The sequence below is a fragment of the Zeus faber genome, assembly GCF_960531495.2.
Source record: "Zeus faber genome assembly, chromosome: 22".
Taxonomy (NCBI): Eukaryota; Metazoa; Chordata; class Actinopteri; order Zeiformes; family Zeidae; genus Zeus; species Zeus faber.
In genome coordinates, this window is record NC_137209.1 from 6,209,595 (window position 1) to 6,225,562 (window position 15,968).

General features: G+C 46.3%; 1 protein-coding gene across 1 annotated transcript in view; it reads left to right on the forward strand.

The window, feature by feature from the left end:
• Positions 1–15,366, forward strand: part of rbpjb (recombination signal binding protein for immunoglobulin kappa J region b) — a gene marked incomplete at both ends in the record, with an annotated part of 52,923 nt that extends 37,557 nt beyond the window's left edge. Inside the window, 9 exons of the mRNA XM_080023248.1 lie at positions 4,654–4,749; positions 8,845–9,010; positions 9,417–9,591; positions 10,249–10,386; positions 11,139–11,251; positions 11,489–11,629; positions 12,286–12,441; positions 12,712–12,815; positions 15,024–15,366. Coding sequence (XP_079879374.1) covers positions 4,654–4,749; positions 8,845–9,010; positions 9,417–9,591; positions 10,249–10,386; positions 11,139–11,251; positions 11,489–11,629; positions 12,286–12,441; positions 12,712–12,815; positions 15,024–15,366 — 1,432 coding nt within the window. The remainder of the gene's footprint in view (positions 1–4,653; positions 4,750–8,844; positions 9,011–9,416; positions 9,592–10,248; positions 10,387–11,138; positions 11,252–11,488; positions 11,630–12,285; positions 12,442–12,711; positions 12,816–15,023) is intronic.
• Positions 15,367–15,968: the final 602 nt, after the last annotated feature.

Consider the following 15,968-nt stretch of genomic DNA (forward strand, 5'->3'; position numbering starts at 1 on the left):
GAGATCTAATTTGATAGGTGTTAAAGAGGCGATCAAGAACAACTCATATTTTGAAATGGACATCATGTGTTTCCTAGTTTAAATAACGTTATATAATTTAAGAACATTGCTGTTTATGTGTGACTACCTTATGTAAGTTCCTCCTTCTATATACAATTTTTTAACAAATTGCACCTAATGCCACTGACCCCTTATACTTCTATGACTCCCAATGCAAATTCCAATGCATTTATTACAAATGACAAATAAACCTGAACTTGAAACTTTACTCCTGGTTAGGAAGTTAGGAGGAAAATGAAAAACAAAATATACGTATGACGATATCCCAGTACTAGAGGGAGACTGCACCTAAACGCTGAAGGTTCCAATGGGATGGAGCCAACCTAACCACTTATCTAATTATCTGTGTACTTACTAGACTAAGGCTATTAAATGCACCTAAATGTGGTCACAGAAAGGTCATCTTAAATCAGACAGATTGTAGACTTGAACTAGTTTTAAAGGGAGGAATCATTAAACGGATCATGATTGGATCAAAGTGTAACTGTTTCAGTTTAATATTTTTGTGGGAACTTTATTTCCCATCAAATATGTACCTTGGACCAATCGGTTCCAAACTTTGCATGGATCACGATGGGGACCTGGGCCACCGCCCGCCCCTAGTCTGGAGGGTCTGGATCAAAGTGTAACCGTTGAAGTTTCCCATTTCTCTTCTGAGACGTCAAATATGTTGTTCCTTGGACCATATTGATCAAATCAAACATCACAATATATTCACAATATTTTGGTGATGACTATTGGCGCTTTCATAAGATATTGACACTATCCACATTAGTTATTTGGATAATCTGACCAAGCAGGTAGAGGCATTGATCAGTACATCTAGAGCGGTCTAAAAAGTTCACAAGACATCCAACTGTATCGCAATTTTACAAAGTCGAAAATCCCAGATAATATCTGCTCTCATATCACTTAATCAATTGTCATGATACATTGTCCTGCTCTAAAGCACTGCTTGCTGGCTTTCTAGCAAACTGGACAGCGTGGTGGTCTTCCCTCTTTTAAGCTGTTTTACCCTGAATCCGACAACCAATCCGACTGTCGGATCCCCCGGTATCCGTCCTTTGCCACGAGGGCCGAGGTGCTGCCGCAACGCACCGATTAGCCAGCTTCTTATTGGTTACGGTTTATGGTTTCCATGGCGGGCGGCGCTGGAATCAGCAGCAGGAAGTCCACCAGCTACACTACTTACAACACTGACGCCAATAAATGACGGAGTGCGTCAGCGACAACGCTCGTCTACGTCATGTGTATGCGACAGCTGTTATCATTTCCATAGATACAAGCCTTGGCCACGCACTCTTTCCCGATGCAGGATTTAGATTTCTATGAGTTTCTTGATTTTTTTTTTCTTGCTGCTCTGTTCATTTATGTACGTAAGCAGCCATTATTACGTATTTATACACATTATTACACAATGGGGAATTTTGCAATTTCTCTGCATTAACTCATCCTAGTAACTGACGTACCTAGGAGCAGTGGGCTGCCATGTAGAGGCGCCCGGGGAGCAGTTAGGGGGTGAAGCGTCTTGTTCAAGGACACATCGGCACGCTACCAGGATGGGCTGGGGATCGAACCGGCAATCTTCCGCCTATTAGACAAACCCGCTCCACCTCCTGAGCCCAGCTCCCCATTGCTTGTTTGACGTATCAATATACATGTTGGGGGGGGAATAAAGGCTGATTTCATTTCACTATGACTGGTGAAAATGTGTGGAATTAGGGAAAATGCTGTCGAACTTGTCTCTTATGAAGTAAGTATTTTAACAGCGCCGTTGGTTGTAAACATAAATTATCGGACGTGATGGCTGTGCATGCGATGAGAAACCAATCATCTGACACTTATGTTATTCAGCCTCCGGGGAGCGCGTCTTGGCCGCGTTCAGTACGTTTACTTCACCGTGGCCGAAAATCCAGGAATAGCCTGTCCATGGAAAAGGGGCTATAGTGGAAATTTTGCATACGGAATCCCACGGATCCATAGAGATAAATGGACTTCAGTGACTCGTTTTCATTCGTCGGAATCAGTGTAAAGCCAGCTTTGGTCCATGGTGGAGCTCGGTGTCGGTACGTGCGAAGAAGCTCACTGCTTTATGTCCTGACTCAAAAGACTCTGGAATCTAGAGATTTCATAACCTAGAGAACTGGTGGGCGCTCATATTTTATTCTAGAGATAAGAAGATCCCTCACCAACTCCAGAGTCTTTGAGGTTGTGTTAAGGTATAGATGCTGAATTCCGAACTTCAGCTTTCATCCCCTTCTGTCGCCTCCCCGATGGTGATGTCACCCTTCACGCGAGGCTGGCCGGCCGGCCGGCCGCGGGGGGCAGTCATGTGCCTGTGAGGCATCGTCATAGGCACATGACCTCATTGGGCCTCAGTCCGTGTTCCCATATAATCAGTCAGAGCCATGGCGTTGGGGGTGTTCCAGGGGTCGCGGCAAAGAGTGAGAACAGCTTTTTGGACGTGTATGTGAGAGATAGTTTTGTGTGTGTGTGTGTGTGTGTTCCTGCATGACTGCAACGTTCATTTTGTCGCATATGACTAATGAAAGACCCCAACCGGTCAACACGACGAGGCTCACGCTGTTTCCACTGCGCGTCCAGTCGTAAATTATTTGAGTTGCGTCGCCGTTTCCAAACCTGGCTTTAACTTGGGGTTGTAGATAAATCCTCTCTTTCTGGCATCGTTTTGTCAGATCTTTCATTCTCTCAAAGTCTCTCAATGCTTCAAAATGACTTCAGAAATTTCTGCCTTGATTTATATCTCTCCGCCGCACAACTTTACGGGCATTTCGTCAACATGGAATAAATTATAGAGCGCGTCGTGATACTTTTAGAAAACATTTTTTTTTTTTTTTTTAGACTGAAAGTTTTTTTTAATTTTCATTTTATTTTTTTGATCGGCTAGTCCGACGCAGAGTGGATGGAACACCCTCCTCCTCCGCCAGACGGATAAACCATAACCTCTCTCCTCCTCCTGCTGCTCCCACTCGTGCTCCTCTCTCAATCTCGCACACTTTAACCCCTTCATCCTCCGCTCCCCTCAGTCCGCCCTCTCGTGTCATGGGGGCCCCCTTTGCTTTCCATAACAAAGGCCTGTCTAGGCTGGTGAGACTGTGTGTGTGTGTGTGTGTGTGTGCGCGCGTGCGAGCGCGGGCATGTGTGTGTGTGTGGTGTGTGTCCGCGTCCCTCAGAACACCCCGACGTGTCAGGTGTCGCTGACATCTGTGCAAGTGGTGTGTGTGTGGGCTTGCTGTGTCCATCCATGTGGTGGTGTTGTCCATATAGTCTTTCATGCACTCAAACTTCTAACCTCTGCTTCTCCAGAAAATGTTAAATAATTTCTAGATAATGGCGTGTGTATTTATGTGCGTGTGTGTGGGGTGGGGGGTGGGGTAGGGGTGTAGTGGGAGTTTTGGCCGCGTTGACAGAAGTAATTGGAGCGTAGACCTTGCAACATTTTGACATGAGATGTGGATTCTTTGGTGGTGAGCTCAGCTCTATTGGCGTTTTCCTCTCTCTCTTTCTCCATCTCCCTTGCTCTCTCCCTCTCTCTCCCTATCTATCCCTTTCCATAATTTTGTCTTGCTCCACGCTGTCCCTCTGAGCGGTTCATTAATACCCCCCCCCCCCCCCCCCGGGACCCAGCTGGGAAGAGCGTAGCTTTTTGGCCGGCAACAGCACGCAGAGGCTTTGTGGTGTTCCAGGGGTCACTGTGTGTGTGTGTGTGTGTGTGTGTGTGTGTGTGTGTGTGTGTGTGTGTGTGTGTGTGTGTGTCTTCACGCACACGCATGTTCACCCTCCAGATCGCACACATCTTGACCATCCGTTTTTACCGTTGGTGTTCAGAATTCTCAGGAAGTCCTGACTCTCTGACAGCGTCAATTTGCTAAGGCTTAAGGCCCTGACCACCCCCCCCCATATTATTAAGTTATTGAAAACTCCCTCCACACACAGATTATTTTGCTGTGGGGGTGGGCTGAGGTTGCGAAAGTGCTAACGTTTAGGATGTACTTCATACTGGATCAGCGCAACGTTATTAGAACCTGATTTGACCCTGTCATAGCACTGCTGGTGTAAAAAATAGCTATTTTTCATTGCTTGGCAGTTTAATAGTTCGACGACTATATTTGGAACATGACGTTATCCAAAAGAAGAATTAAAAGCACATTCAGTAACGTTGGAAAATTGGCGAGAAGATGGCACCCTCTAAGGGAAGCCGTAGAAACTACCGCACCATTGCCAAACGCGACGCTCCACCTCCACCAGTCTTCTGAGCCTTCTAGCGGAGGGGACGAACTCAGCCATGGACGAACATTCGGCGACCAAAGCAAAATAAAACGGCTTTGGGATATAGGGGCCGTAGTTGAGGGGGCGGGGATTGAGACGAAGATTGACAGGTCTGGGGGGGGCGGGGGGGGGGGGGTGTTTCCTCCAGACCCCACGACCTGCTTTGAGAGGTTGAAGTGTTTGGAACGCCGCGCTAGACTGGCAACTCCCCAGGAAGTTGATAACGAGTGGATGACTCCTTCCTGTCGCCCCGACCGTCACTAAACTCCTCTCTCCTCTCCTCTCCTCTCGTCCCCTCCACAGAGAAGCGATGAGGAATTACCTGAAGGAGCGAGGCGACCAGACTGTCCTGATCCTCCACGCAAAGGTTGCACAGAAATCCTACGGCAATGAGAAAAGGTGAGTTGGAGATGATGACCGGCTGGATTGTAGTCTTGGCTTTTTCCGCCTTCAGAACCATCATGTCAAAGTGAAGTTGAACTTACTTTGTACAATATTGGAACGCTTACAGGCCCACCCACGTGCTCCATGTAGGTTTCACTAGTGTAAAAGAATCCAGGCTTTCGGGCTTGCTTCCTCTTCTCAAGGTTCAAGGTCTGTTTTGAGCCTTGTCCCAATTGCCCTTTGTGTGTGCCGACCAATGAGCAAGGCAGGGGTCCCGGAACCCTTTTGGTTGTCGGCTTTTTGTGTCGTGGCGCTAAGCACAGTGTCCCCTGCGTTTCTCGCCGGCCCAGACTCCTGTTTTTCTCCAGAAGGAGCCCGGAGTCTCGGGGCTCGAGCCCTTTCTGTCTCAAATGTTTGTCCAAAGGTTGTCAGCCCAAGGACACCGTGCTATCGAGAGGAAAGCGATAATGGAAAAAGCACACATTCCACAGGGTTCGCTCATGAGTCAGTGGAGGGGAGGCGTGTGCGGGGGTGGCGGGGTGCGGAGTGGGGCGGCGGGGTTGCAGGGGGTATTTTGACCCCTCTGGCCTTCCATACCCATGGAGGTCAGAGGAGGAAGTGAGCCTCCTCCACAGGCCACATCCAGGGGAACGCCGCTCGGAGCCGGATGGGGGAGACCGGGCGGGGGAGGGACTGAGGGGGGCGGGTCGGGGCTGCAAAGCTTTATAGTCGCCGCAGCCGTAGTGCCGCTTATGACGTCATTGCTGTGGCCCACGACAGCGCCGCACGGCAAATATGCGCGGGGGCGCGCACCTCCCAATCCGTGAACCTCCCCGCTGTGCACCTCAGGTAATGCACGATGGACGCCGTGTCCGTAGGGGTACACCGTAATGCGCCTCAGAATAATATAAGATTGTTGCTCATTAATCCCCTCAAATTTGGGTGAATAACTGATGGATCGGCCTCTCTGCTGGTGTCCAATAGGAGGTCCGGGGTCCCGGGGCTGGAATATGATGCGTGTAGCAGCCTGCCCCCCCCCCCCGCCCCCCCCCAGCTCCTCTTCTCTGTCACTCTTGTTCCATCTCCAACTCTTTCTCAACTTCTCTGCCCCGCTCCAAATTTCTCACTCATTCGTGCTGTTTTTCCATCTCTCTCTCTCTCTCTCTCTCTCTCTCTCTCTCTCTCTCTCGCGCTCTCCGCTCTCGCTCTGTCTCTTTTTCTGCCTTTTGACTTTCCTATCTTGTTATAAATCACCACTCTCTTAAGGACGGATTTCTCATCCTCCCGACCCCCCCCCCCTTTCACTCCCCCTCTCTCTCCCCCTCTGTCTCCTTCCCCTTTGGCCGAACCGCGGTGCTGTTTTGGCGATCTCGTCAGGACTATCTCCAGGTTGATCAACTTGGAGACGCCTCAGAGAATTGCTGCACGGAAGGGAGTGCAGAGAGGTGGGGAGGGAGGGGGAGGGAGGGAGATGTTAATTCCCTCGCCCATGCAGGCTGTCCTTTCCAGTGACGGTCAAGGCCGAGGGCCAGTGGGAGTTGACTGGTTAACAGCCTTGTAATGCAAACAACACACTTCCAATCATATACACACAACCCAAAACACACTAACCTCCCAGATAAACACATTTGCACTCACGGAGATGGACACACACTCTCACACACAAACACACATGCGCGCACTCACACCGGTGTTTTTCTCCCCCCGCCGGTGGCAGTTACATAAAGCAGAGTTTTAGTTTTACGGCCAGTTTTCCCCGAGTCTGCCGAGCGTCGCGCGGCCCAGGAGCGGACACGCAGCCGCTGCAGTGTGTCGGCCGGATCCCCAGCAGGTGAACGCCATGATGGGAGGGAACAGGAAACACTCACTCTCTCATCCAGATGTACACACGGGTCTTGCCATAGTTCTTTCGATGTGTCGTAGGAATGATGGTGAGGTGTGATTTACTGTGAAGGACCTTTTCTCTCTTTGGCTTGGGGGGCCGTGGCTCAGGAGGTGGAGCGGGTCGTCTAGTAAGCGGAAGGTTGCCGGTTCTACCTTCCTGCCGGTCACTGCTCCTAGATACGTCGGTTACTAGGATGGGTAAATGCAGAGAAATTAAAAATTTCTAAATATAAATAAATAACTTACAGGCACTCGACATGTTGCTCGAGGGCACTATGGCAGTAGCAGGCGGGCTGTTGGTTTCTTGCCGCTAATTCCATCTCATCGGTCAAACGCAGCGAGAGGATGACATCAGGAGACGACGTCAGAATCAGAGTCAGAATCATTCCACCAGGTGCATTTTCACATTCGAGGAATCTGTCGCGGTGAGAACTGGTGTGTTGCTGTACGGAAGATGTGCGTGAAGAAACGAGAAGACAGCGAAAAATGTACTTAAATAGCCCCAAAAAAACAAATAAATAAATAACTAAATAAACAACAAATGGAAAACAGATATAGAATTTGAATAAAATAAAAAAATATATACAAAATGCAATTCTGGAACGACCTGGGCTCAAGTTAGGCTTTTTCCATTTATTAAAAAAAATGTGTGTGTCCAACACATTTTATCACAGTAATTGGCTGAACCTCAAGTCCGGGGGAGGGGCGGGGCGGGTCGGCTCAACGTCGGTTGGGAAACCAGATAAGCAACGTACTCCGATCAATACCTCGTATCCCTGTCGCCGGAATCACGGAAGGAAGGGGCTCGTCTGGGTGTTTTGGGTTCTTGTGCGAGCCGAGGCCTGAACCAGCGATCGATCAGGACGACTCATCCTCCACGACTGCTGCTGTTCTGTCTCTCTCTCTCTCTCTCTCTCTCTCTCTCTCTCTCTCTCTCTCGCTCTCCTCCTCAGTCTCTTTCTATTCTCCTTTCCACAAAGTGAAAGTAGACTGGAGGGACCAGACAGAGCAGCAAGATGGCTCACTTCACTCTCTCTCTCTCTCGGCCATTTGATTTCATGCCTCCTTGAGTCCGCCCATCACGCTAGCGGAGTGATTTTTTATATTTTTTTCTTTTCTTTTTTTTCGTGAAGTGATTGATGGTGGACGGACGAATTAAGTTTAAAAATGTATTTCTGTGACCCCTACTCCGAGGGGTCAGATTTCAAACCGACTCCTATTGAGGTGTGACCCCCTCATCACCTTTCATTTAATTTATGACTCATTTTTATCGCTTGGTCTATTTTTTTTCCATTGAGTCTAAATTCTTCATATGATCGCAATAGCATCCTTTCACAAAATGTGTCTTTATATACTTTGATATAAATGAAACCTGTCAAATTAGAGAGTAATATATTGTGAAGCTGGTAGAAGTACTGACTTGCCTCTGTTCGAGTTTTCACTGTGTAACTTGGTCCAGCTGCGCCATCTAACGGTGACAAATAGACGTTGCACCCAAATCCGTCCCAAATGGTTCTTCCCGATGGTTCCTTGTGTGGATGGATTACAATCATATTCATCATCCACGCTGGACGTTTCCCAAATGGTTTAATCAAGGCCTTCGATATCATTCAGAATAAAAGAGAGTAATGGCGCTAGTAGAAGAAAATGCTTATTGACTATCTTATTTTTGCACGAATGTGAATTGTTGCAAATTTTTTCACTGTTTATTGTAATTCTTTTGTTTTATTGGATATCGTGTATGTGTATATATATATATATATATATATGTGTATATATATATATATGTGTATATATATATATATATATATATATATATTATAAGGCTAATTTATCTTCACTGCTTTATTTTCAGGTTTATATTTTATTGTTAATTAATTATTATAGTACATTTTTAGTATTTTTTTTGAAATTTTTTTTGGTCACTTATAGGTTTATTGTATTTTTGTAAATTATTTCCCATTTTCTATCTATCTATCTATCTATCTATCTATCTATCTATCTATCTATCTATCTATCTATCTATCTATCTATCTATCTATCTATCTATCTAGTATATTCATAGTGAAATCGAAGCAAAACACATTTTTAATAAGAAACTAACTAAAATATTTCAACTTTATTTTCTGATGTATTTTCTCTGTATCATCATGAAGACACTTTACTAATAAATTGTGTGTGTGTGTGTGTGTGTGTGTGTGTGTGTGCGTGCGCGTGTGTGAGCAGGTTCTTCTGCCCGCCGCCGTGCGTGTACCTGATGGGCAGCGGCTGGAAGAAAAAGAAGGAGCAGATGGAGCGCGACGGCTGCTCGGAGCAGGAGTCGCAGCCCTGCGCCTTCATCGGCATCGGAAACAGCGACCAGGAGATGCAGCAGCTCAACCTGGAGGGAAAGGTAGCGCGCGCACACATACACGTAGAGCTTGCTGTATACAGTACATAAGGTCCATCCAGGAGGGTTGTCCATGCAGTATGATTTAATTATTGTTAGACTAACTAGTGTTTATTCTGCCTGAGGACCACAGAGGAAACCAAATTAACAAAAAAAAAAGATAATTAATAAAATAATGATTAATAAATATTCAAATAATAAATAAAATAAAAGATGAAAAATGTGTTTTTATGCATTCATTTTTTCTTCTGTCTGATTTCTTTAGTCCCCTAAATACCTACACCTCCATGTTTCTTCCGCTGGATCCTATTTTTCCACGGACCTTAACATTTCCAAATTTGAGAACCACATCCTGTGCCGTCTCTGCTGAACTCTAAAACTAAAATGGACCCCCCTCCCTCCCCACCAGAACTATTGCACAGCCAAAACCTTGTACATATCTGACTCCGACAAGAGAAAGCACTTCATGCTGTCCGTCAAGATGTTCTACGGCAACAGCGCCGACATCGGCGTCTTCCTCAGCAAGAGGATCAAAGTCATCTCCAAGCCCTCCAAGAAGAAGCAGTCCCTCAAGAACGCCGACCGTGAGTCAAACGCTGTTTTTGCTTATTTATTTTGTTTTTATTGGAGCTCAGTCTCAACTCCACCAACGGTTTCTAGTATCTTCAATTTGACTCTCTTATGAAAAATCAGCTGTTTAAGATGTCAGCCCTTCACTGCACCGCATAGATATCTGAATTATTTTTTTGTTTTTTTTATATATAATAAATTTAAACAAACTTTACGCATTTTCAAAATGCACCGACATTAACCTGACAGTACATTTGAGGTTTCACTTATGGCAGGATTAAAATCTTATTTACAGGATCTGAGAACAGAACATGTATAAAATAACACGTGCAAAGAAAAATGTCAAACATGATCCTGTCAGTGATCCTGTCAGTGATGCGTGGATCGCGAACAGATCCTCCGTAGCTTTTAAGTCTTTTAAAAGAGTCAGTCAAATAAAACAGACTAAACTTTCATCAGTTAATCCCATCACACAATTACAGAGCGTTGCTTTCGATCAATATTGGTCAAGTTGTTGTGTGGCGCCGCTGCCACTAGATGGTGCTGTGGACCTCTAAGTACCTCGACACACACCCTGAGCTTATTTGAATTTGCTGAACGTCTTATAACGTGTGTGTGTGTGTGTGTGTGTGTGTGCGTGCGTGTGCTTGTGCGCGCGCTTTCCTACACAGTGTGTATTGCGTCGGGGACCAAGGTGGCGCTGTTCAACCGGTTGCGCTCCCAGACGGTCAGCACGCGCTATCTCCACGTGGAGGGCGGCAACTTCCACGCAAGCTCCCAGCAGTGGGGCGCCTTCTACATCCACCTGCGTAAGTGCGTGGGGTCCCACGAGAGCTTAGGCGAGGGCTCACGTACAGCCAGCGGCCCGCTGTCACACAATACACCCAGACAGGCTCCTTGTCTCACTCCTGAAGGGGGTTCTTTTTTTCGACAACGACCGGCTGGCTGTATGTTATCGTGTTTATAGGCGGTTACGTACTAAATAGATGAATAATGAATGAACGTTGAGACACAATATTGATTTGAAATATTGAATTTGAACATTGATTTCATAACGAATGAGCCTAATTTAACTGTGTCCACTAAGAAAAATAGTCCACAACGCTGCAACAACATAGCAAACCATTCACCGAGAATAGCCTTCACCTGACAGTTATTCATGAGAAACCTGTTTGCAGTTATTAATGTGAAATTGGAAATATCTGCATTCATGAGCGACGTGACTCCCGGTGGAGGGGTGGTTGCTCAGGACAACAGTCATTATTAACAGACAGCGCTCATTAATCAGCAGTAACCGACTGCTGTTGGTCGCTGTTAGAATCATTAGAATGATCAGAATCAAGTATTGGAAGATCCGTTTGGCAAGACAAGGAGTGGAAGTGTCTTCCCGGGAGAGCTCTGCGGCTCCACTCACATTATTTACTGCGATGATAAATGCATTTTAGCAGGAGTCCCCGGGCGTCCCGTCTGAACCTTCTTAGATGTTGTGTTTATTGTTACATACGCACGCAGCCGTGACCGTACTGTGTCTGTGTGTGTGTGTGTCTGTGTGTGGTTTTAGTGGACGACGAGGAGTCGGAAGGAGAGGAGTTCACTGTGAGGGACGGCTACATCCACTACGGCCAGACGGTCAAGCTGGTCTGCTCCGTCACCGGCATGGCTCTGCCTCGCCTGGTAACTCATTATATTATATGTTATATTATTTTATTATATTATACATGTAGATATATAATTTTATTCTAATCGAATAAAATAGAAAAACCTCGCCAATATTCAATAAACCAAAGAATTAACAATAAAAATACACCTAGTATGAAAAATAATCCTAAAATGAACAGAAAATAAGTATAAACACAAACTTATAGTGCTTTTCTTTCTTTCTCTCTCTCTCTCTCTCTCTCTCTCTTTCAGATCATTCGTAAGGTGGACAAGCAGACGGCTCTGCTGGACGCAGATGACCCGGTGTCCCAGCTCCATAAGTGTGCCTTCTACCTGAAGGACACAGAGCGCATGTACCTGTGCCTTTCCCAGGAGAGGATCATCCAGTTCCAGGTGAGAACGCCAAATCGCAAGTCGGCCTTCTACAGTATGAGTTTAAAACATTTCTTTGGTTAAAAAATAAAAAATAAAAAATAACACAATTGATTGACTGAAAATTAATTTTGTTAATGATTACTTAGATAGGAGTCTGTGCAGCCTCTTGCATTGAGTTACATCTACTCTGTGTTACATTATGATCCATTCTGTTTTTCTGGAAAATATATATATATATATATATTTTTTTTTTTGGAGATACACGGACAGTGATTACATTATATTTGCACATGTACACAGATAGGCAAAGAAAATGTATTGAAATTATATTTATGATAATTTAAAAATGTACAACAATATTTTTGATTTTTGTTTACTCTTTTATTTGTAGTTAATATTTTTTATAATCATAAAAAAATATTAAAGTCTATAAATATATATATATATATATATATATATACGCACGCACGCACGCCCGCACACACATAATGACTGTTTTGTTGTTGTGAGATTTTCGAGGTTTATGTTAAATGTCGAACCACACAGCAGTTGATAAAAGGCAGATGAGCTTGTTCTGCCAGGGGAGCCTTCAGGAATTTGGTAATCAGGAATCAGGTTTGGGACGCCAAAACATAATCCATAAACCCTAATTCCACCCCCCCCCCCACCACCAGGCCACCCCGTGCCCGAAGGAGCCCAACAAGGAGATGATCAACGACGGCGCGTCGTGGACAATCATCAGCACGGACAAGGCGGAGTACACCTTCTACGAGGGCATGGGCCCCGTGCACGCACCCGTCACCCCCGTGCCTGTGGTGGAGAGCCTGCAGGTGCACACCTTCTGCACACACGCTTATTTGAGTGTTAACAGAACAGCAATGCTGCTTACATATGTCAATAGGTGTAGTCATGAGGTCTATATGCGTGCATGTTTTTTTTATTGCTTTTTTTTTTATTATTATTTAACATTTGTTTCACTAGGGTAGCCACATTGAGGTGGACTACTAAAACCACCCACCCACTCTGACTCAATCCTGTGTGTGTGTGTGTGTGTGTGTGTGTGTGTGTGTGTGCGTGTGCGTGCGCGTGCGTGCACACAGCTGAACGGCGGCGGGGATGTTGCCATGTTGGAGCTGACGGGCCAGAACTTCACCGCCAACCTGCGCGTCTGGTTCGGGGACGTGGAGGCGGAAACCATGTACAGGTCTGTGCGTTTGTCGCCGTTTAAGGCTTTTCGGCTGCACATCATTCTTACGTCACATTTGCTTTCTTTGGCGTTCTCACTCCTTCTATTTTTAGGTTACTGCGTTTGTGTGATTTTGATTTATTGATCGTGAAGTGGTACAGCCTTCATGCCGCTACGTAAGCGGTCAGTTCACGTTATTATATGCTGTCGATGTGTGATTTAACTACCGGAAGCCAACACAATGACTGTATTTAATAAAGGTCAAAGCATTGTGGTCGATTTTACTTCACCCAAATTAACTGTGATATCCAGCCTCATCAAAGCAGCACGGAGCTTTATTGGGGCCCAGACGTGGACCATAGCCCTCAGTTGCCCCCCCTCATCGCGGCTTAATGCCGGTGACTTTTCATTCGATCAGGCGATGCCGTCGTGGGGGGTACGGGCAATCGTTTCACTTCTTAGATGAAGGGAGCGCTTTGTGAGATCGCGTCGCGCCGCTCACTTCGCCCACGGTGAGTAAACCATCTTAAATGACGACAAACGTTCCCTCCCTGCGTACGGAGCGAACCCCGAGAGTCCGATCACACGATATTTACTGTTTGTCGCGTCTCGGATTCAGATCATTTCACCTCGTTTCCACGCTTTGGAAGATAAAAAGTGAAGATAAAGACTTTCTCGGCCGTTTGAGCTTGTTTACCCACTGTTTAAACAGTGTAATTTAGTTACATAAACACAACGGTTAAGTGTCCACTTATTGATTGTGTCAACGTTTTTCAGTTGCTTTATAATATCACGGATACTCAGCTCCCCGTGTTTACTGCAGATGTGCTACTTACTGCTTATTATGACCATTTACATGTGCTGCGATCTAAACAGTTAACTCGGGTGTGTCGCCCATGTTTACGCATTCTGCTCGGGCTGAGCCTCAAATCCTTCCCTAAGCGTAGGTCTGCGTCTGTTTCCCGGTGACAGCGAAACATTCCGGATTCTCCTGTGTATAGAAGCTATGATTCAGTAGATTGTAATGGAATTTTATTGTGAGAGAGGGAGAGAGAGAGAGGGAGAGAGAATTAATAGGAGGGCAGTGATGGGGAAGTTACTGTTCAAAAGTAATCCATTACCAATTAATGACTACACGGCTCTGTGGAATCCCTCATTCTGATTGGTCGAAAAACAGGGAAGGCAAAGTGGCGGCAGCCAGGAGGATGTATTTAGCTCTGTGCATTATTGGGGGAAAAAATGAAATATCTCTATTATTTACACTTTCAGTGCAGGCAGGTCAGCTGGAGTGTCTTGGATATAGAATCTCCGGGGTTGATGTGAGACTGTGAAAGCAGCGGGCGTCTTCCTGTTGTCTGCCACAGTGAGGCTTCGAGACGAGGCCAAGAACCGCGAATCGTGCTCAGTGTAACCCTCAACCCCTTGTCACGCGCAAAGGACGTGCAACACCAAACACGTTCATGGCATGGTTTCCGTCTCGGTGGTGGGCGTCCTTTTTGGTCACATCCTCACATCCAGCTTTGGGGCCACGGTGCCGCGTCCGTCTCTCTTCCAACTTCAGAAACAGCCCTTCTGCGGATGGGCTTTGAGTCATTGCATGTCATCGGCCGTTTTTTCTCCGCGTCAGCGCCCGTTGAGTTCAATGCAGGGTGACGCGCACCGAAGGAGGCAGAGAAAGTTTCCCATCACTGTCGACGTGGGGAAAGAACTTAGCCAAGATCTAAGAAAGTGCTGATCACGCGTTCTAAAAGCTTTGACGACAATGGGGCCTTTGTCTGTGGCGGTAGCGTCTACCCTTGAATATCAGGTGGATATGAACTCTTTCCCAGGCTCGTGCCCCTGTTGCTCTGGTGAGAGCCAGAGTGTGGCTTGATTTTGGGTTTTACAAACTAATGAGTGAGGTGCAGGATTTCAACAACAGTGGTGCTGCAAGGACATAACATGCTGTGTTTAGGACTGTAAGATAGCACTGTGTTTGGTTGAGTCCTTGGTGATTGATATAAATGGGTGTATTTTATCCCTTTAGAGCTCTTTTTCTTGGGTGGTTTATAATGTTTTTATTTTTTTAATTGTACTTTTTATTAGTATTTGATTACTATATTAGTAATATGATTATGATATGATTATTACTAGTATTTATTTATTTATGTATTTATTACTTTGTTCAATGATTTGTCTTGTCTTTTTTGTTTTTTAACTCTCTTTCTCTCTCCTCCCTTCTTCCAGGTGTGGGGAGAGCATGCTGTGTGTGGTGCCCGACATCTCGGCGTTCCGCGAGGGATGGCGCTGGGTGCGGCAGCCGGTCCAGGTGCCCGTCACGCTGGTGAGGAACGACGGCATCATCTACTCCACCACGCTCACCTTCACCTACACGCCGGAGCCCGGCCCCCGGCCGCACTGCAACGCCGCAGGGGCCATCCTGCGCGCCGGCAACGCCAGCCTCCTTAGCAACAGCAACAACAACAACAACAACAGCGGCGGCAGCCAGGAGTCCAGTGCCTACGGCCCCAACAGCACCCCCAATGCAGGCGTCACGTCCTCCGCCTCCACCGCGGCTGTGGTCTCCTAACCAAGCAAGTATTGGAGCCAATGTGGAAGTGCTTTAAACTGCAGTTCAGCTAATGGCCACTAGATGCTGGATCCAGAAAACCTCCGACTGAATGGAAGTCAATGGAAAAAGAAGAAACTTTTCGCTAGAAATACAAAGTCAATACATTTTTTCCACAAGACATTAGGGTCTCTCAATAACTAAATTTACTCCTTCCAACGGGTGTCTTGGTTGCGATTTAGAAAATTACTCTTCCATTAAGAGGTATTAAGGCTTAAAGAGAGGGGGCGTAGTTGCCTTGATCGACAGGTCTCTCGTTCGTGTTCAAGGAGGTGGGCATGTTTCTTCCTTCCGCCGACCCGTCTGGCGTTTTCGCTCTCAGCCTCAGCACGCCAAAACTCCGCCTCGCTGCCCAAAATTTGGAAAGTTGCCGCTCTCGTTTCCTGCCAAGATGGTGCCGAGCGTAAAACCCAAACTTGAGGTTTCAAATTGTCACTTCAGAAACCACCGGGTGACGTCACAGTCGCCGCCGCGTTCCATTTCTTTCTACGGTCTATGCTCCTTACACACACACACACACACACACACACACACACACACACACACACACACACACACACACA